At 39.7% G+C, this 12,748-nt stretch overlaps 1 protein-coding gene across 4 annotated transcripts in view; it reads left to right on the top strand.

Moving 5' to 3' along the window:
* Positions 1-373: 373 nt before the first annotated feature.
* MCMBP (minichromosome maintenance complex binding protein) overlaps positions 374-12,748 on the top strand; it is a 68,773-nt gene continuing 56,398 nt past the window's right edge. For all 4 annotated transcript variants that reach the window (XR_003796966.1, XM_029244769.1, XM_029244768.1 and 1 more), the window contains exon 1: positions 374-674. Coding sequence is in view for 3 of the 4 variants with exons in the window: in XM_029244769.1 (XP_029100602.1) it covers positions 617-674 (58 nt within the window). In the remaining variant the exon portion in view is untranslated. The remainder of the gene's footprint in view (positions 675-12,748) is intronic.

Raw genomic sequence — 12,748 nt, 5'->3', positions numbered from 1 at the left:
TTTTGCCCAGCGATAACCTTGAGGTCTCTTTGGGTTTGTGCTTTGGGGCTGTTGCAAAGCGTGTGCAAGGGCTCGCACTATAAATGTATAAACCGGACCTCAGGGGTTTCCCCCTTCGGTCCTGCAGAGTGACACCCAGCAAAACACCTCCCTCGGCCCGCGACGCCGGGCTCCGGACCCTGAGGCCGCGCCTGCCCTTCCTTTCGCCCGTTTCTAAGATGGCGGCCGCTCTGCCGCCGCGGTCCCGCCCCTCCCCGGCCCGCCCCCTCCCCCCAGCAGGCCCGCCCCGCCTCCCCGCCGCGGGACCGCGCAGCGCGCTCCTGCCGCCTCTCCCCGCGCGAGCTCCACCCAGGTCGCAGGCAGCGCGGTCGGCGGCGCCTATTTCCCGCCATTGTGCAAAGTGGAGGTTGGGGGCCCGCACGCGCCGCCTGCACGTCTCCGGCAGCGCCTCGCTGCCGCAGCCACAGCCGCCGTTCTCTGAGGCGCGGGGAGGCCGGGCGGCCCGCGCCGCGAGGCTCACCCTGCGTGGGAGGGCGCGGGCGAAAAGCGGCCGAGCCAGCGAAGAGGAGCAGCGGCTCGGGACGCCGGGCCGCGCCGGCTCCGGCCCGTCTGCGAGATGCCCTGTGGGGAGGATTGGCTCAGCCACCCGCTGGGGATCGTGCAGGGCTTCTTCGGTGAGTGGCGGCGCCGGGGGCGGGCTAGGGGGGGCCGCCGAGTTGACGGAGCCCCGGGCCCGGCCCCGCCGCGCGGCCCCACGCGGGGCTACCTCGAGGGCTCGCGCGGCCGAGACGGCCAGCCGGGCCTGCGCCGGCCGGCGCTCCACACAGCGAACTTCGGGCCGCGGCTTCCCGGGCCCGGCCGCAGGTGCCTCCCACCTGCCCGATTCGCGATTCGCAAGCGGCCAAGGTTACGCCGCGAGGAGCGGGCGGGCGGGCGGCCGTGATTGACGGCCTCGCTTCCCTTTTTGGCCCTGCTGGCGGCCCGAGCCCCGCGTGCGGCACAGTTCGGAGGGGCCCTTGAACCTTCGCGAGGGCCGGCGGAGATGGGGTGAAGGAAAAGCACTTTGCCTGGGGGAAGCCTGCAGGATATTTCAAAACTTCCGGTGTGTCGGGGGAGTACTCGCTCCCTCGCAGCAGAAGTTGGCTCTAACTCCTGTATTACACACATCCTCTCTTTTCGAGATAAGATATAGTGTTAACAGCTTAATTTTTCTTTAAGGGTGCCTTTAAAACCAGCCGGGTCTCTATCTCCTCTTGTGCCAGAGGTAGCAAGAAGTGTTGAACTACTCAAACGCGCTTCTACATAGAAAGAGCTTAGAATGTGGCAGGCAAGCTTAGTAAATTTTAGCTGCAATTATTGTTAATGCCACTTTTCTGGTAAGGAAAATTCAGGTTTGTTTGCGGTTAACTGGGCATTTTGGCCACAACCCCCATGTCTTTTGCGCTTAGGAGTGGTAGACGCAAACCCGACCAGAAATCAGTGTGTTAGATCAGAACACCTGACGTGTCAGGAGGTAACTTAAACTTGTTGAGTGGCCTTCCTCACTTAAGACGTTGTGGAATATTAGTGAGAACGCCTATTAAGGAGCTCAGTAGTCCCCAGCAGCCAAAACCGATGGCAGAAAATGTGTGTACTTCTTGCAGGAAAGGCTCACTCAGCAAATCTTCATTCATTTTCCTTATAATTTGAACTAGTTTAGTTAGCTGGTTTCCCAGGCTGAAACTAGAAGCAGCAAATGAGGAGAAGGGCTGGATAGGCAACCGGAGTGTAGGCAGTGAACACCGACAACCTGATAAAGAAGAAATTTAAAACTATGCATATGTTGTTAAAAAAAAATTTTTTTTTGAATCACTGTATATCCATCAAGGGTGCTTTTGAGGAAGGGGCATATACCTCTCCACTGAATCCTAGCGATTGATGTTCGTAATGAATACTGGAACTAATAATTGATTTCCAAAGTGATGGCACCAAAATGTGGAGTGAAGATTAAGTTGCACAGTAGGTTTAGGAGGGTTCAGGGGCGTAAATAGGTTTTAGGAAAAATCTTTCAAAAGTAAGTTTTGGTGCTTAAAGGGTGAAGTTCCCATTATTGATGTTTAGAAAATTTATTTATGAGAAATACCCCTATCCTAGTCTTGCTGGATCAATGAGATGATTTTATATTTGGTATATATTTGAATGTATTTGTGTCAGATTTTGTCTCCTGCATGTATGATCCTAAGAGGCAGACGACTCATTATAGTACAAAAGGTGTAATTTGGATATAAAATATTGGCTTCACAGTATTTTGTAAAGTTTGTGTAGTGTTGTGGGAACCTGGACCTTGTGGATGTGTTTCCCTCCAGAATGTCTTATTCTCATACAGGTGTGTCTTACAGAGAAAACAACTAATACTTACAGTCATGATGTTTTTGTAGAAGCTGTTCTGATGTATAGTATATATTTTTGCTATATTTTCCTATCACTGTGAATATATTGAATAACTTTATCATAACAGCATTTACAGGTATGTTTGTGTGAGAAGTAAGTGAGGTGTTAAACTTGTAGACTCTTTTTGGTTTAGTAGGAAATTGTTTTGAATCCATCTTTCCCCCAGATAGAAAAGGAGTGCCCGTCTGTTGTGGTTTATGAAGCTTCTGGGCCCCGCCCCTGCCCAGCTCTCAGACCTCATCACTATATTCCCCCTCATATTGAACCTTCTTTCAGTTATTTGATTTTGAACCTTGCCTCTAGGCTTTCTGCATAGGCTATTTCCTTCGCCTGGTCCCCACTTCCTCTCCCAGGGCCACTTTCCTGGCTAAATCTTACTCTTCCTTTGGGAACCTCAGTTAGGTACCTCCTGCTGCATGTAATTATAGGATCCTGTGTGGCCTAGAAATTAGCTTGTAAAGCATGTTGTTGAAATCACTTGTTTCTTGGGTTCCTCGGCTGTATTTTAACCCTGGGAATTCAGGCCGTGTATCTGCTTTATTCACCTAGAATATACCTGTACATCAGAAGGGCTCCGTGAACATTTGCTGAGGAGAGGCAGTGGAAAGACTGATTAATCAATCAGAAATGGTATAAGTTGTGGTGGTTACTGTGACCACAAATCTAAACTAAGGACAGTCCTGGTGGACATTGTATTGGTTCAGAGAATGCGATGTGATCGTACCAGGTATGAGTTACTCTCACATGCAAATCCTAATTCTTTTTTCTTGGTTTGGATAAGAAACTTTGAAATTCTCTTAGAGGCCATTCATAACTGTATGAATCATAATTCATCTTTGTGAACCAATCCATATTTTGAATTTGTATCTGCCATATGACAATTGTTCGTATGTACATTTTTTCCTATAAGCCTTCATAAAATGCCTTTTATGTTTCTGTACCAGTTTCTAAAAGATTTTATATGTAGAATCTTGAGGGCCAAAGGCTTAAGATTTAGGAATACTTTATTGGGCTCTGTTGTGTGCATAATGCTGATGGCTCAGTCCCCACGGTGCTTGTTCGTTTACTGACCCATATTAAATTGCTTCCCTTAAACAAGAGCAGGAATCTTAGATGAGAAAAAGTTTTGTATACTTCTTTTTCTTTTAATCATTTTTTATTTTAAAGAAGGAGTTTTTTTCCCGTGAATTAATAACTGCTGTTAATTTCAGAAAAGTAGGAATGCTTATCAACTGATTCTTTATGTACGTTCTCTTCAGTTTGCTGGTTGGGTCAGGATCATTAGTTCTGATTATATTCAAGGCACTTTGGTCATATCTAACAGAACTAGAACTAGACTAGCTCATGAAAAAAAGGACACTGGTGTGTGGAGGAGGGAAAGGAGTAGTATTTTATCACTAGTATTTTATAGAATTTAAAGCAATAATAAAATCATCTAAAAGTCTGTCTGCTTTTTTATTGTCACCATGATTCTGTACCGACAGTTCACCCCCTTTTGTCTGTACCCACCTTCGATCTCTCCTACCACCTGGCCCTTGTTAGACCACTGAAAAAAAGTGATTTGTTATAAGGCTATAAAACCCAAAAGCAGGGAGGGTGGCTTGGTATCCCAAGAGACTGCTGAATGGAATTGGAAAACTAGCAGGAATCCAACCAAGCAGTGCTTCTCAGTTTTTCTCCCTTAGGCTATGTTCATCTCTGCACACAAACTTTTATCTTTCTCTGTTCCACAGCTCCCAGTTTCACCTGTCAGTTCCAACCCACTTGAGCTAGCATCTTTATCTTAATCCCAAATTCCAGGGTTAGAGAATCTGATTGGCCCACCATGGAGTCAGGGGTCTACTAGTCAGCTATGGCCAGGGCAGTGTTATGTAGGATAGTCATAACTATTGAGGCCCATACCTCAGCAGTGGGGGAAGTTCTCAGAGAAGATGAATGGATTGGGCAGCTGTGGCAAAAGCATAAATACATATATCTATACATGTGCATATATGTAGATATATATACATGTACACATATGAATTTTAAAATTATTGAATAATAACTTGCCTATGGTTAAAAAAAAGCCAGCATGATAGTATTAAATGAAGAGTAGAAGTATGCTGCTCTTCTCCCACTGAGGTCACCAGTTTTAACTGTTTCCGATTATAGTTCTTTTTTCTTCATTGAGATATAATATAAAATTCACTGTTTTAAAATGTACAGTTCATTGGGTTTTAGTATGTTCACTATGAGTGCAATTATCACCACAGTATTTCCATCACCCCAGAAAGAAGCCCCATATCTGTTAGCAGCCACTCACAATTGCCCCCTCCTCCCTTCTCTTGCAACCACTAATTTACTTCTGTCTATGGTTTACCTAATCTGGACATTTCATATAAATGGGCACATATAACTTGTGGCTTTTTGTGTCTGGTTTCTTTAACTTAGCATAATGTTATCGAGGTTCATCTATGTTGTAGCATGTATCAGTACTGTATTTGTACAGTACTGATACATGTATCAGTACTGTATTCCTTTTTATGACCAAAAATAATATTCCATAGCATGGATATACCATATTTTGTTTATTCATTTATCCATAGGTGAACACTTGGCTATTGTGAATAGTGCTGCTATAAACATTCATGTACAAGTTTTTGTGTGAATATATGTTTTCAGTTCTCTTGGTAATATGTCTCAGAGTGGGATTGCTGGGCCATCTGGTAATTTTATGCTGGAACTTTTTCCCAAAGTGTGTGCACCATTGTACACTTCCACCAGCAATGTATGAGGGTCCCAATTTCTCCAGTCCACTTCAACACTTGTTATGATCTATTGTTTTATTAGTAATAGCCATCCTAATGGGGGTGAACTGGTATCTCATTGTGATTTTGATTTATATTACTGTAATGATAATAGTATAATAGTGTCTTTTCATATACATATAGGCCATTTATATATCTCATTTGGAGAAATGTCTCTTCAAGTTCTTTGCAGGTTTTTGTTGATATTTTTATTTTTTTTGGCCACGCCACGCAGCTTGCAGGATCTTAGTTTCCCGACCAGGGATTGAGCCTGCGCCCTCTGCAGTGAAAGTGCAGAGTCCTAACCACTGGACTGCCAGGGAATTCCCCTTTGCAGATTTTAAATTGGGGTTTTGTCTTTTACTGTTGAGTTATAAGAGTTCTTTATATATTCTGAATATTAGACCCTTATCAGATATATGATTTGGAAATATTTTCTACCATTCTATAAATTGTCTTTTCACTTTCTTGATAGTGTCTTCTGATGCAAATTTTTAATTTTGATGATGTCCAATTTATCTCTTTTTCCTTTAGTTGCTTATGCTTTTGGTGTCATATTTAGGAAACCATTGTCTTATGCAAGGTCACAAAGATTAACACCTATGTTCTTTCTAAGAATTTTTAAGTTTTAGCTCCTTACATTGAGGTCTTGGATCCATTTTGAATTAATTTTTGTATATGGTATGAGGTAGGGATCCGAATTCATTCTCTAGCATGTGGATATCTAGTTGTCCCAGCACGTTGTGTGTGTGTTTGTGTTTTAACATTTACCAGTTTATTTTGAAGGATATCATAAAGGATGCAGATGAAGAGGTACATAGGGCAAGGTGTGGAAGGGTCCCTTGTGGAAGAGCTTCTGTCTCCATGGAACTTGGGTGCGCTACCCTTTCAGTATGTGGTTGTGTCCACCAGTCTGGAAGCCCCACAGCACTGTTTGTTGAAAAAACTATTCTTCCCCCACTGAATGGGTTTGGCAACTTTGTTTAAAAAATGTGTATGTGTGTGTATCAATTGACCATAGATGTATAGCTTTATTTCTGAACTCTCAGTTTCGTTCCGTTGATCTATATGTTTACCCTTCTGCCAGTACTATGTTGTCTTGATTACTGTAGGTTTGTAGTAAGTTGTTTTTATTTTTTTTTTTGCAGAATAATTCTTTATTTTATTTTACTTTAATTTTTGGCTGTGTTGGGTCTTCGTTTACTTTGCAAGGGCTTTCTCCAGTTGTGGCAAGCGGGGGCCACTCTTCATCGCGGTGCGCCGGCCTCTTCACTGTCGCGGCCTCTCGTTGTGGAGCACAGGCTCCAGATGCGCAGGCTCAGTAGTTGTGGCTCATGGGCCTGGTTGCTCCGCGGCATGTGGGATCTTCCCAGACCAGGGCTCGAACCCGTGTCCCCTGCACTGGCAGGCAGATTCTCAACCACTGTGCCACCAGGGAAGCCCTGTAGTAAGTTTTGAAGTGATATGTGAGTCCTCCAAATTTGTTCCTTTTTTTTTTTTTTTAAAGATTGTTTTGGCTCTTCAGAATCCCTTGTATTTCCATATGAATTTAGGATCAGTCTGTCATTGCTGCAAAAAAAGGCACTTGGCATTTTGATAGGGATTGCATTGAATGTGTAGTGCGTTTAGTTTTTTGGTAATAGAGAATAGTAAAGATTACAGATTCTATGGGATAGGGAGGGTGGGAGGGAGACGCAAGAGGGAGGAGATATGGGGATATATTTATATGTATAGCTGATTCACTTTGTTATAAAGCAGAAACTAACACACCATTGTAAAGCAATTATACTCTAATAAAGATGTTAAAACAAAAAACAAAACAAAACAAAAAAGATTACAGATTCTAGAGCCAGACTGCTTCTTAACTACAGGGCCATAGCCAGGATATTTGTCTATAATCATTTTTTAATATCTCCCTTCTTTATACTACAGAATTATTTTCAGTAATAATCATGAAATAAAGCTATATGCAGTGCTTAAGGTAATTACATATTTTCAAAATAGACCTAGACATTGCTTCTATCAACTTCTCCCTGCCCATTTTAGAACTTTTTGTTGTTGAGTTGTTATGTTGATGTTGTTTCATATTGGTATGGGTACCACACTTTAGATTTGAATAAGTTTGTATTAATTGTATAATTAATGAATTCTTTGTATTAAGAATAACTTAGCAAGTTTCAGCAGACAAAACTCAACTGTTTACTTGGTAGTGTTTATACCTACCTAATAGTTTGAATTTTGGTCTTTTAGTTATAGTTTGATATAATAATATTTTATATAAAGAATTGTCCGATGACTAATAAGTGAATTTTGATAAAACTGAAACATCTGCAAAAGACACAAATTAGAGAGATACCAAATCTTTCCACTGATGTTACTAACATATTTTCATAATTCATTCTTTAGCTTTAAAACAAATAGCCATTTAAGAAGAATACATTTCAATTTTAAGATATGATTCAGATTCAGTAAAATTTTCATGTAGGAGTAAAATTTGCACCTACTGCACCTCTCACTTCTCACTGTTTCACTGATTTATTAAACACAAATAACAATTCCAACAAGTTGTCCCATGGAAGATAGAATTGAAGTAACTCAGGTTCTCCTTCTTCATCTTTACAATCACTGGGTTATTGTTTGTTTATTTAAATCTTTTGTATACAGGTAGGACTCTAGAGTACCACAGGGCTTGGGGGATACTAACTGCTCTAACTAAATTTGGACTGTTGTGTACCACTGAGAAATTTACTATCCAGACATATTCATGTAGCTGTGTCTGTTGGGAGCCAAGTGTGTAACTGAGGATTCTTCAAATTAACTTCTATGTAGAATGCAATATTCATTAAAGGTTAAGTAGTAAAAATGTGCTAATTTGACACTACCACATATATTACCAAAACTCAGCAGTAGTTTTAGTTTAGTTCCCACGATTGTTTGGGATTAATACCAACAAAAGATTTTCCAAGGAAGAATATTTTATCACTGACATTGTTTAGAATTGCCAATTCAGAGTGATGGTAGAAGCAGAATGAATTTTAGTTGGTCTTATTATTTTTAAATTCTCTGCAGGAAATGTATCTCTTATTGCTAGCACTTAGGGTAGACTACTCCTGCCACTTCTGTAGTAGGTCACTGCTTGGCCCCTCTTACTTCCTAACTTTGAGTGTGAACATGTCAAATTAATTAACCTTTCTTTACCTCAATTTTATCATCTGTAAAATGGGACTAATAAGAGAATCCAGTTTTTAAGCCTGTTAAAAGGATTAAATGAGATAATGCATATAAAGTGCTTAGAATAGTGCCTGGCACAGTCTTTTAAGCGTTGACTAAACATTAGCTACTATACTTTGGTAAAATTTATAATTTACAACCATTATTCTAAACAATATATATTTTACTTCCATTTGAGTCTCAATGTGTACTTTTCCCCCCATCCTCGTTTTTGAAGACTTCTTTAGAGCTGTTTTAAGTTCACCACAAAATTGAGCAGAAGACATAGAGATTTCCCAAATACCTCCTGCCCCACACATGCATAGTCTCCCCTCTGTTATCAACATCTACTACCAGGGTGGTGCATTTGTTGTAATTGGTGAACTTACACTGACACATCATTATCACCCAAAGTCCATAGTTTACATTATGGTTCATTCTTGGTGGTGTATATTCTGTCGCTTTGGACAAATGTATAATAATATGTACATACATACATTCATCATAGCAGCATACAGGATAGTTTCTGTGCCCTAAAAATCCTCTGCGCTCTGCCTGTTAATCCTCCTCTCCCCTCTAACCCCTGGCAACCACTGATCTGTTTTTTACTGTCTCCATAGCTTTTTTTGCCTTTTCCAGAATGTTATATAGCTGGAATCATATAGTATGTAGCTTTTTCAGATCGGCTCCATTCACTTGTGATATGCATTTAAGTTTCCTCCATGTGTTTTCCTAGCTTGATAAGTGCATTTCTTTTTGGCACTACATTCCATTGTCTGGGTATACCACAATTTACTTATCCATTCACCTAGTGGAGGACATCTTAGTTGCTTCTAAGTTTTGGCAGTTACAAATAAAAACTGCTATAAACATTTGTGTATAGGGTTTTCGTGGACATAAGTTTTCAACTCCTTTGGGTAAGTACCACGGAGTGCCATTGGTATGGGTAGAGTATGTTTAGTTTTATATGAAACTGCCAAACTGTCCTCCAGAGTTGCTGTACTATTTTGCATTCCCTCCAGCAATGAATGAGAGTTCCTCTTGTTCCACATCCTCTCCAGCATTTGTTAGTATTCTGGATTTTGGAGTGTAGAGGTAGCTCATTGTTGCTTTAATTTGCATTACCCTAATGACATACAATGTGGTGCATCTTTTGCTTATTGGCCACCTGTATGTATTCTTCTTTTAAAAAATATCTTTATTGGAGTATAATTGCTTGACAATGGTGTGTTAGTTTCTGCTTTATAACAGTGAATCAGCTATACATATCTCCTATACATGTCTCCTCCCTCTTGCGTCTCCCTCCCACCCTCCCTATTCCACCCCTCTAGGTGGTCACAATGTATATATTCTTTTGTGAGGTGTCTGTTCAGGTCTTTGGCACATTTTTTAATTGGGTTGTTCATTTTCTTATTGAGTTTTAAGGGTTCTTTGTCCTCCAACTTTGTTCTTTGTTCTTCACTATTGCTGGCCATTCTGGGTCTCTTGCCTCTCTATAACTTTAGATTCAGTTTGTCAGTATGCACAAAATAACCTGTTGGAATTTGATTGGAATTGCGTTGAATGTATAGATCAAGTTGGGAAAAAGCAACATCTTGAAAATATTGTCTTCCTCTCCATGAACATGGACTATCTCTCCATTTATTGAGTTCTTCTTTGATTTCTTTTGAGTTTTGTAGCTTTCCTTCTCTAGATCTTATACATATTTTGTTAGATTTATACCCAAAAACTTAATTTTGGGGAATGCTACTACAAATGATACTATGTTTTTAATTTCAAATTCTACTTGTTCACTGGGAGTACATAGGAGAAGTGATTGACTTTTGTATGTTAGCCTTGCATTCTGTAACCTTGTTTTAATAGCTTATTAGTGCCAGGAGGGTTTTTTTGGTTGATTCTTTTGGGTATTCTATGTGGAAAATCATGTCATCTGCAAACAGAGAGTTTTATTATTTTCTTTTCCTATCCATATACCTTTATTTCCCTTCCTTGTCTTACTGCATTAGCTAGGACTCCAGTACCATGTTGAAAAGGAGTGGTGAGAGAGGGGGCATCCTTACCTTGTTCCCGTTCTTAGTGAAAAAGCTTCTGGTTTCTCACTTATACTATTTTTAATTCTTCTGTTGCTTTCCTTTTAGATTTACAGGCATATTCTTTTTTCCTCCAACAATTTTAGATACTAATTCAAGGCTTTCACTGAGGAAATTAGTGTCTCTTTACTGCCCTCTATTGCTTCTACCCAATTTGTGTCAGTCATTGTATATTACCAAAGTTTATAATATTTATATTCTATCTGTGACTATAATTTGTGCTTCGTCTGATCATGTTAGAAAGGTTAAAAATCAGAGTAAACGAACTACTGAATATAACCAAAAAGAAATACATGGATATAGAGAGCAAACTAGTGGTTACCAGTGGGGAAGAGGAAGGAAGGAGTGGCAAGATAGGGGTAGGAGATTAAGAGGTACAAACTACCATGTATAAACTATCTTGTCATTAAATTATTTTGGTTTAAGAATAGTCTTTTAAGAACCAGGTAAAATCATTTCTCTTAAACCCCAAGGTTTAATATCAAGCCATAATTTACAGTTTTTCATAATAAAATAGGTCTTGGACTTCATCAAATGCTTGGTTCTGTATCCCCCGAGAAGGTCATTTTTTTTTTCTTTAATCTTTTAGTGTGGCAGATTACACTAATAGATTTTCTAATAACAAACTGTTTTGCATTATTGGGATAAAAGTGCTGCCTGAACATGATTTTTTTAATATATATTCCATTGGATTCAGAAGTTAATAGTTTATATAGGAGTTTTGCTTCTTTATCTTTTGTGAAGTTGTCCTGAAACTTTGCAGAATTTTCTGGACTTGGGACTTCATGGGATTGGGAGGAAGGATTAGCTACTGTTTCTTTTGTTTCTCTCATTGATATTGGACCTACAATTTTTTTTGACCAAATTGTGATAAAAATAAGAACTCAGTCTTCTAATCTTGTGCCAATTTTGGCAACTTATATTTTTTCAGAAATTTATCCATTTTATCTGAATTTTCAAAATTATTAGTTCATACTTCATGATATTATATATAGTTTTTAGTATTTATCTATAGCATGTCTTCTTTTAAAGTTTTGTTACTTTTTCCTTATAGTGTTGTGTCTTATTTGTATCCTGTTGTTTTTATTTATTTGTATATTTTATTCTTTCTTTCTTTTTATCTTTTTCTCCTGTACAGGCGTGCCAGAAAATTTGTCTGTCTTAATATTAATCATTTGTATTGGTGTTTTTGTTCTCCATTCCATTGATGTCTGCCCTTAGCTTTATTTCCTTTCTTACTCTTTGGTTTGTTTTGTTGCTCTTTTTTTTTTAATTAAAAAATTTTTTTCTTTTAAATTAATTTATTTTTTGGCTGCATTGGGTCTTTGTTGCTGCGTGTGGGCTTTCTCTAGTTGCGGCGAGCAGGGGCTGCTCTTTGTTGCGGTGCACAGGCTTCTCATTGCGGTGGCTTCTCTTGTGGAGCGCGGGCTCTAGGCGCGTGAGCTTCAGTAGTTGTGGCACGTGGGCTCAGTAGTTGTGGCTCACGGGCTCTAGAGCGCAGACTCAGTAGTTGTGGCGCACAGGCTTAGTTGCTCCGCGGCATGTTGGATCTTCCCGGACCAGGGCTCAAACCTGTGTCCTCTGAATTGGCAGGCGGATTCTTAACCACTGCGCCACCAGGGAAGTCCCTATTGCTCTTTTTTTAGCTTCTTAACTTGAATGCTAATAAACTCATCTATTTCCATTCTCTCTTGTTATTTGATAAATGTGTTAAAATCTGTAACTTTCTTCCTGAACACCACTTAGTAGCCCACAGATATTAACCTGTACAGGTTTCTTTGTCATCCAAGAGTATTTGATAATTATCACTGCATATTCCTTTCTAAACTAAGGATTTTTTAATAGTATAAGTTTATTTGTTTTTTCTTAAATCATCAAGGATATGAGGATGCAGTTGTTTTAAGCTTTCCTTTTGTTATTGAGTTCTTACCTTGTCACATTTTGGTCAGAAAACATTGTATGTTTCATATCTATTGAGGTTTCCTTTGTGGCTAGTACATAGAACTTTTTATGAATGCCCTGTGTACTTAAAAAATACACTCTCTGTTTGGATATTTATATATTTATTAGAGAACTTATTATCTTATTCATTTTGCTATATTATTTGTTTTTGTGTTTTGTGCTTAATTTATGTTTCTGAGAGAGCTGTGGAAAAGTCTAATTGTGATTGCTGTTTTATTTTTTTTCTCTTTAGTTTTGAAAGTTGTTGCTTTATGTATTTTGGAGGCTATA

Source organism: Monodon monoceros, unplaced genomic scaffold (genome assembly GCF_005190385.1).
Source record: "Monodon monoceros isolate NGI ecotype Baffin Bay Population unplaced genomic scaffold, NGI_Narwhal_1 Super_Scaffold_4, whole genome shotgun sequence".
Taxonomy (NCBI): domain Eukaryota; kingdom Metazoa; phylum Chordata; class Mammalia; order Artiodactyla; family Monodontidae; genus Monodon; species Monodon monoceros.
This window is presented reverse-complemented; position numbering and strand designations above follow the sequence as displayed.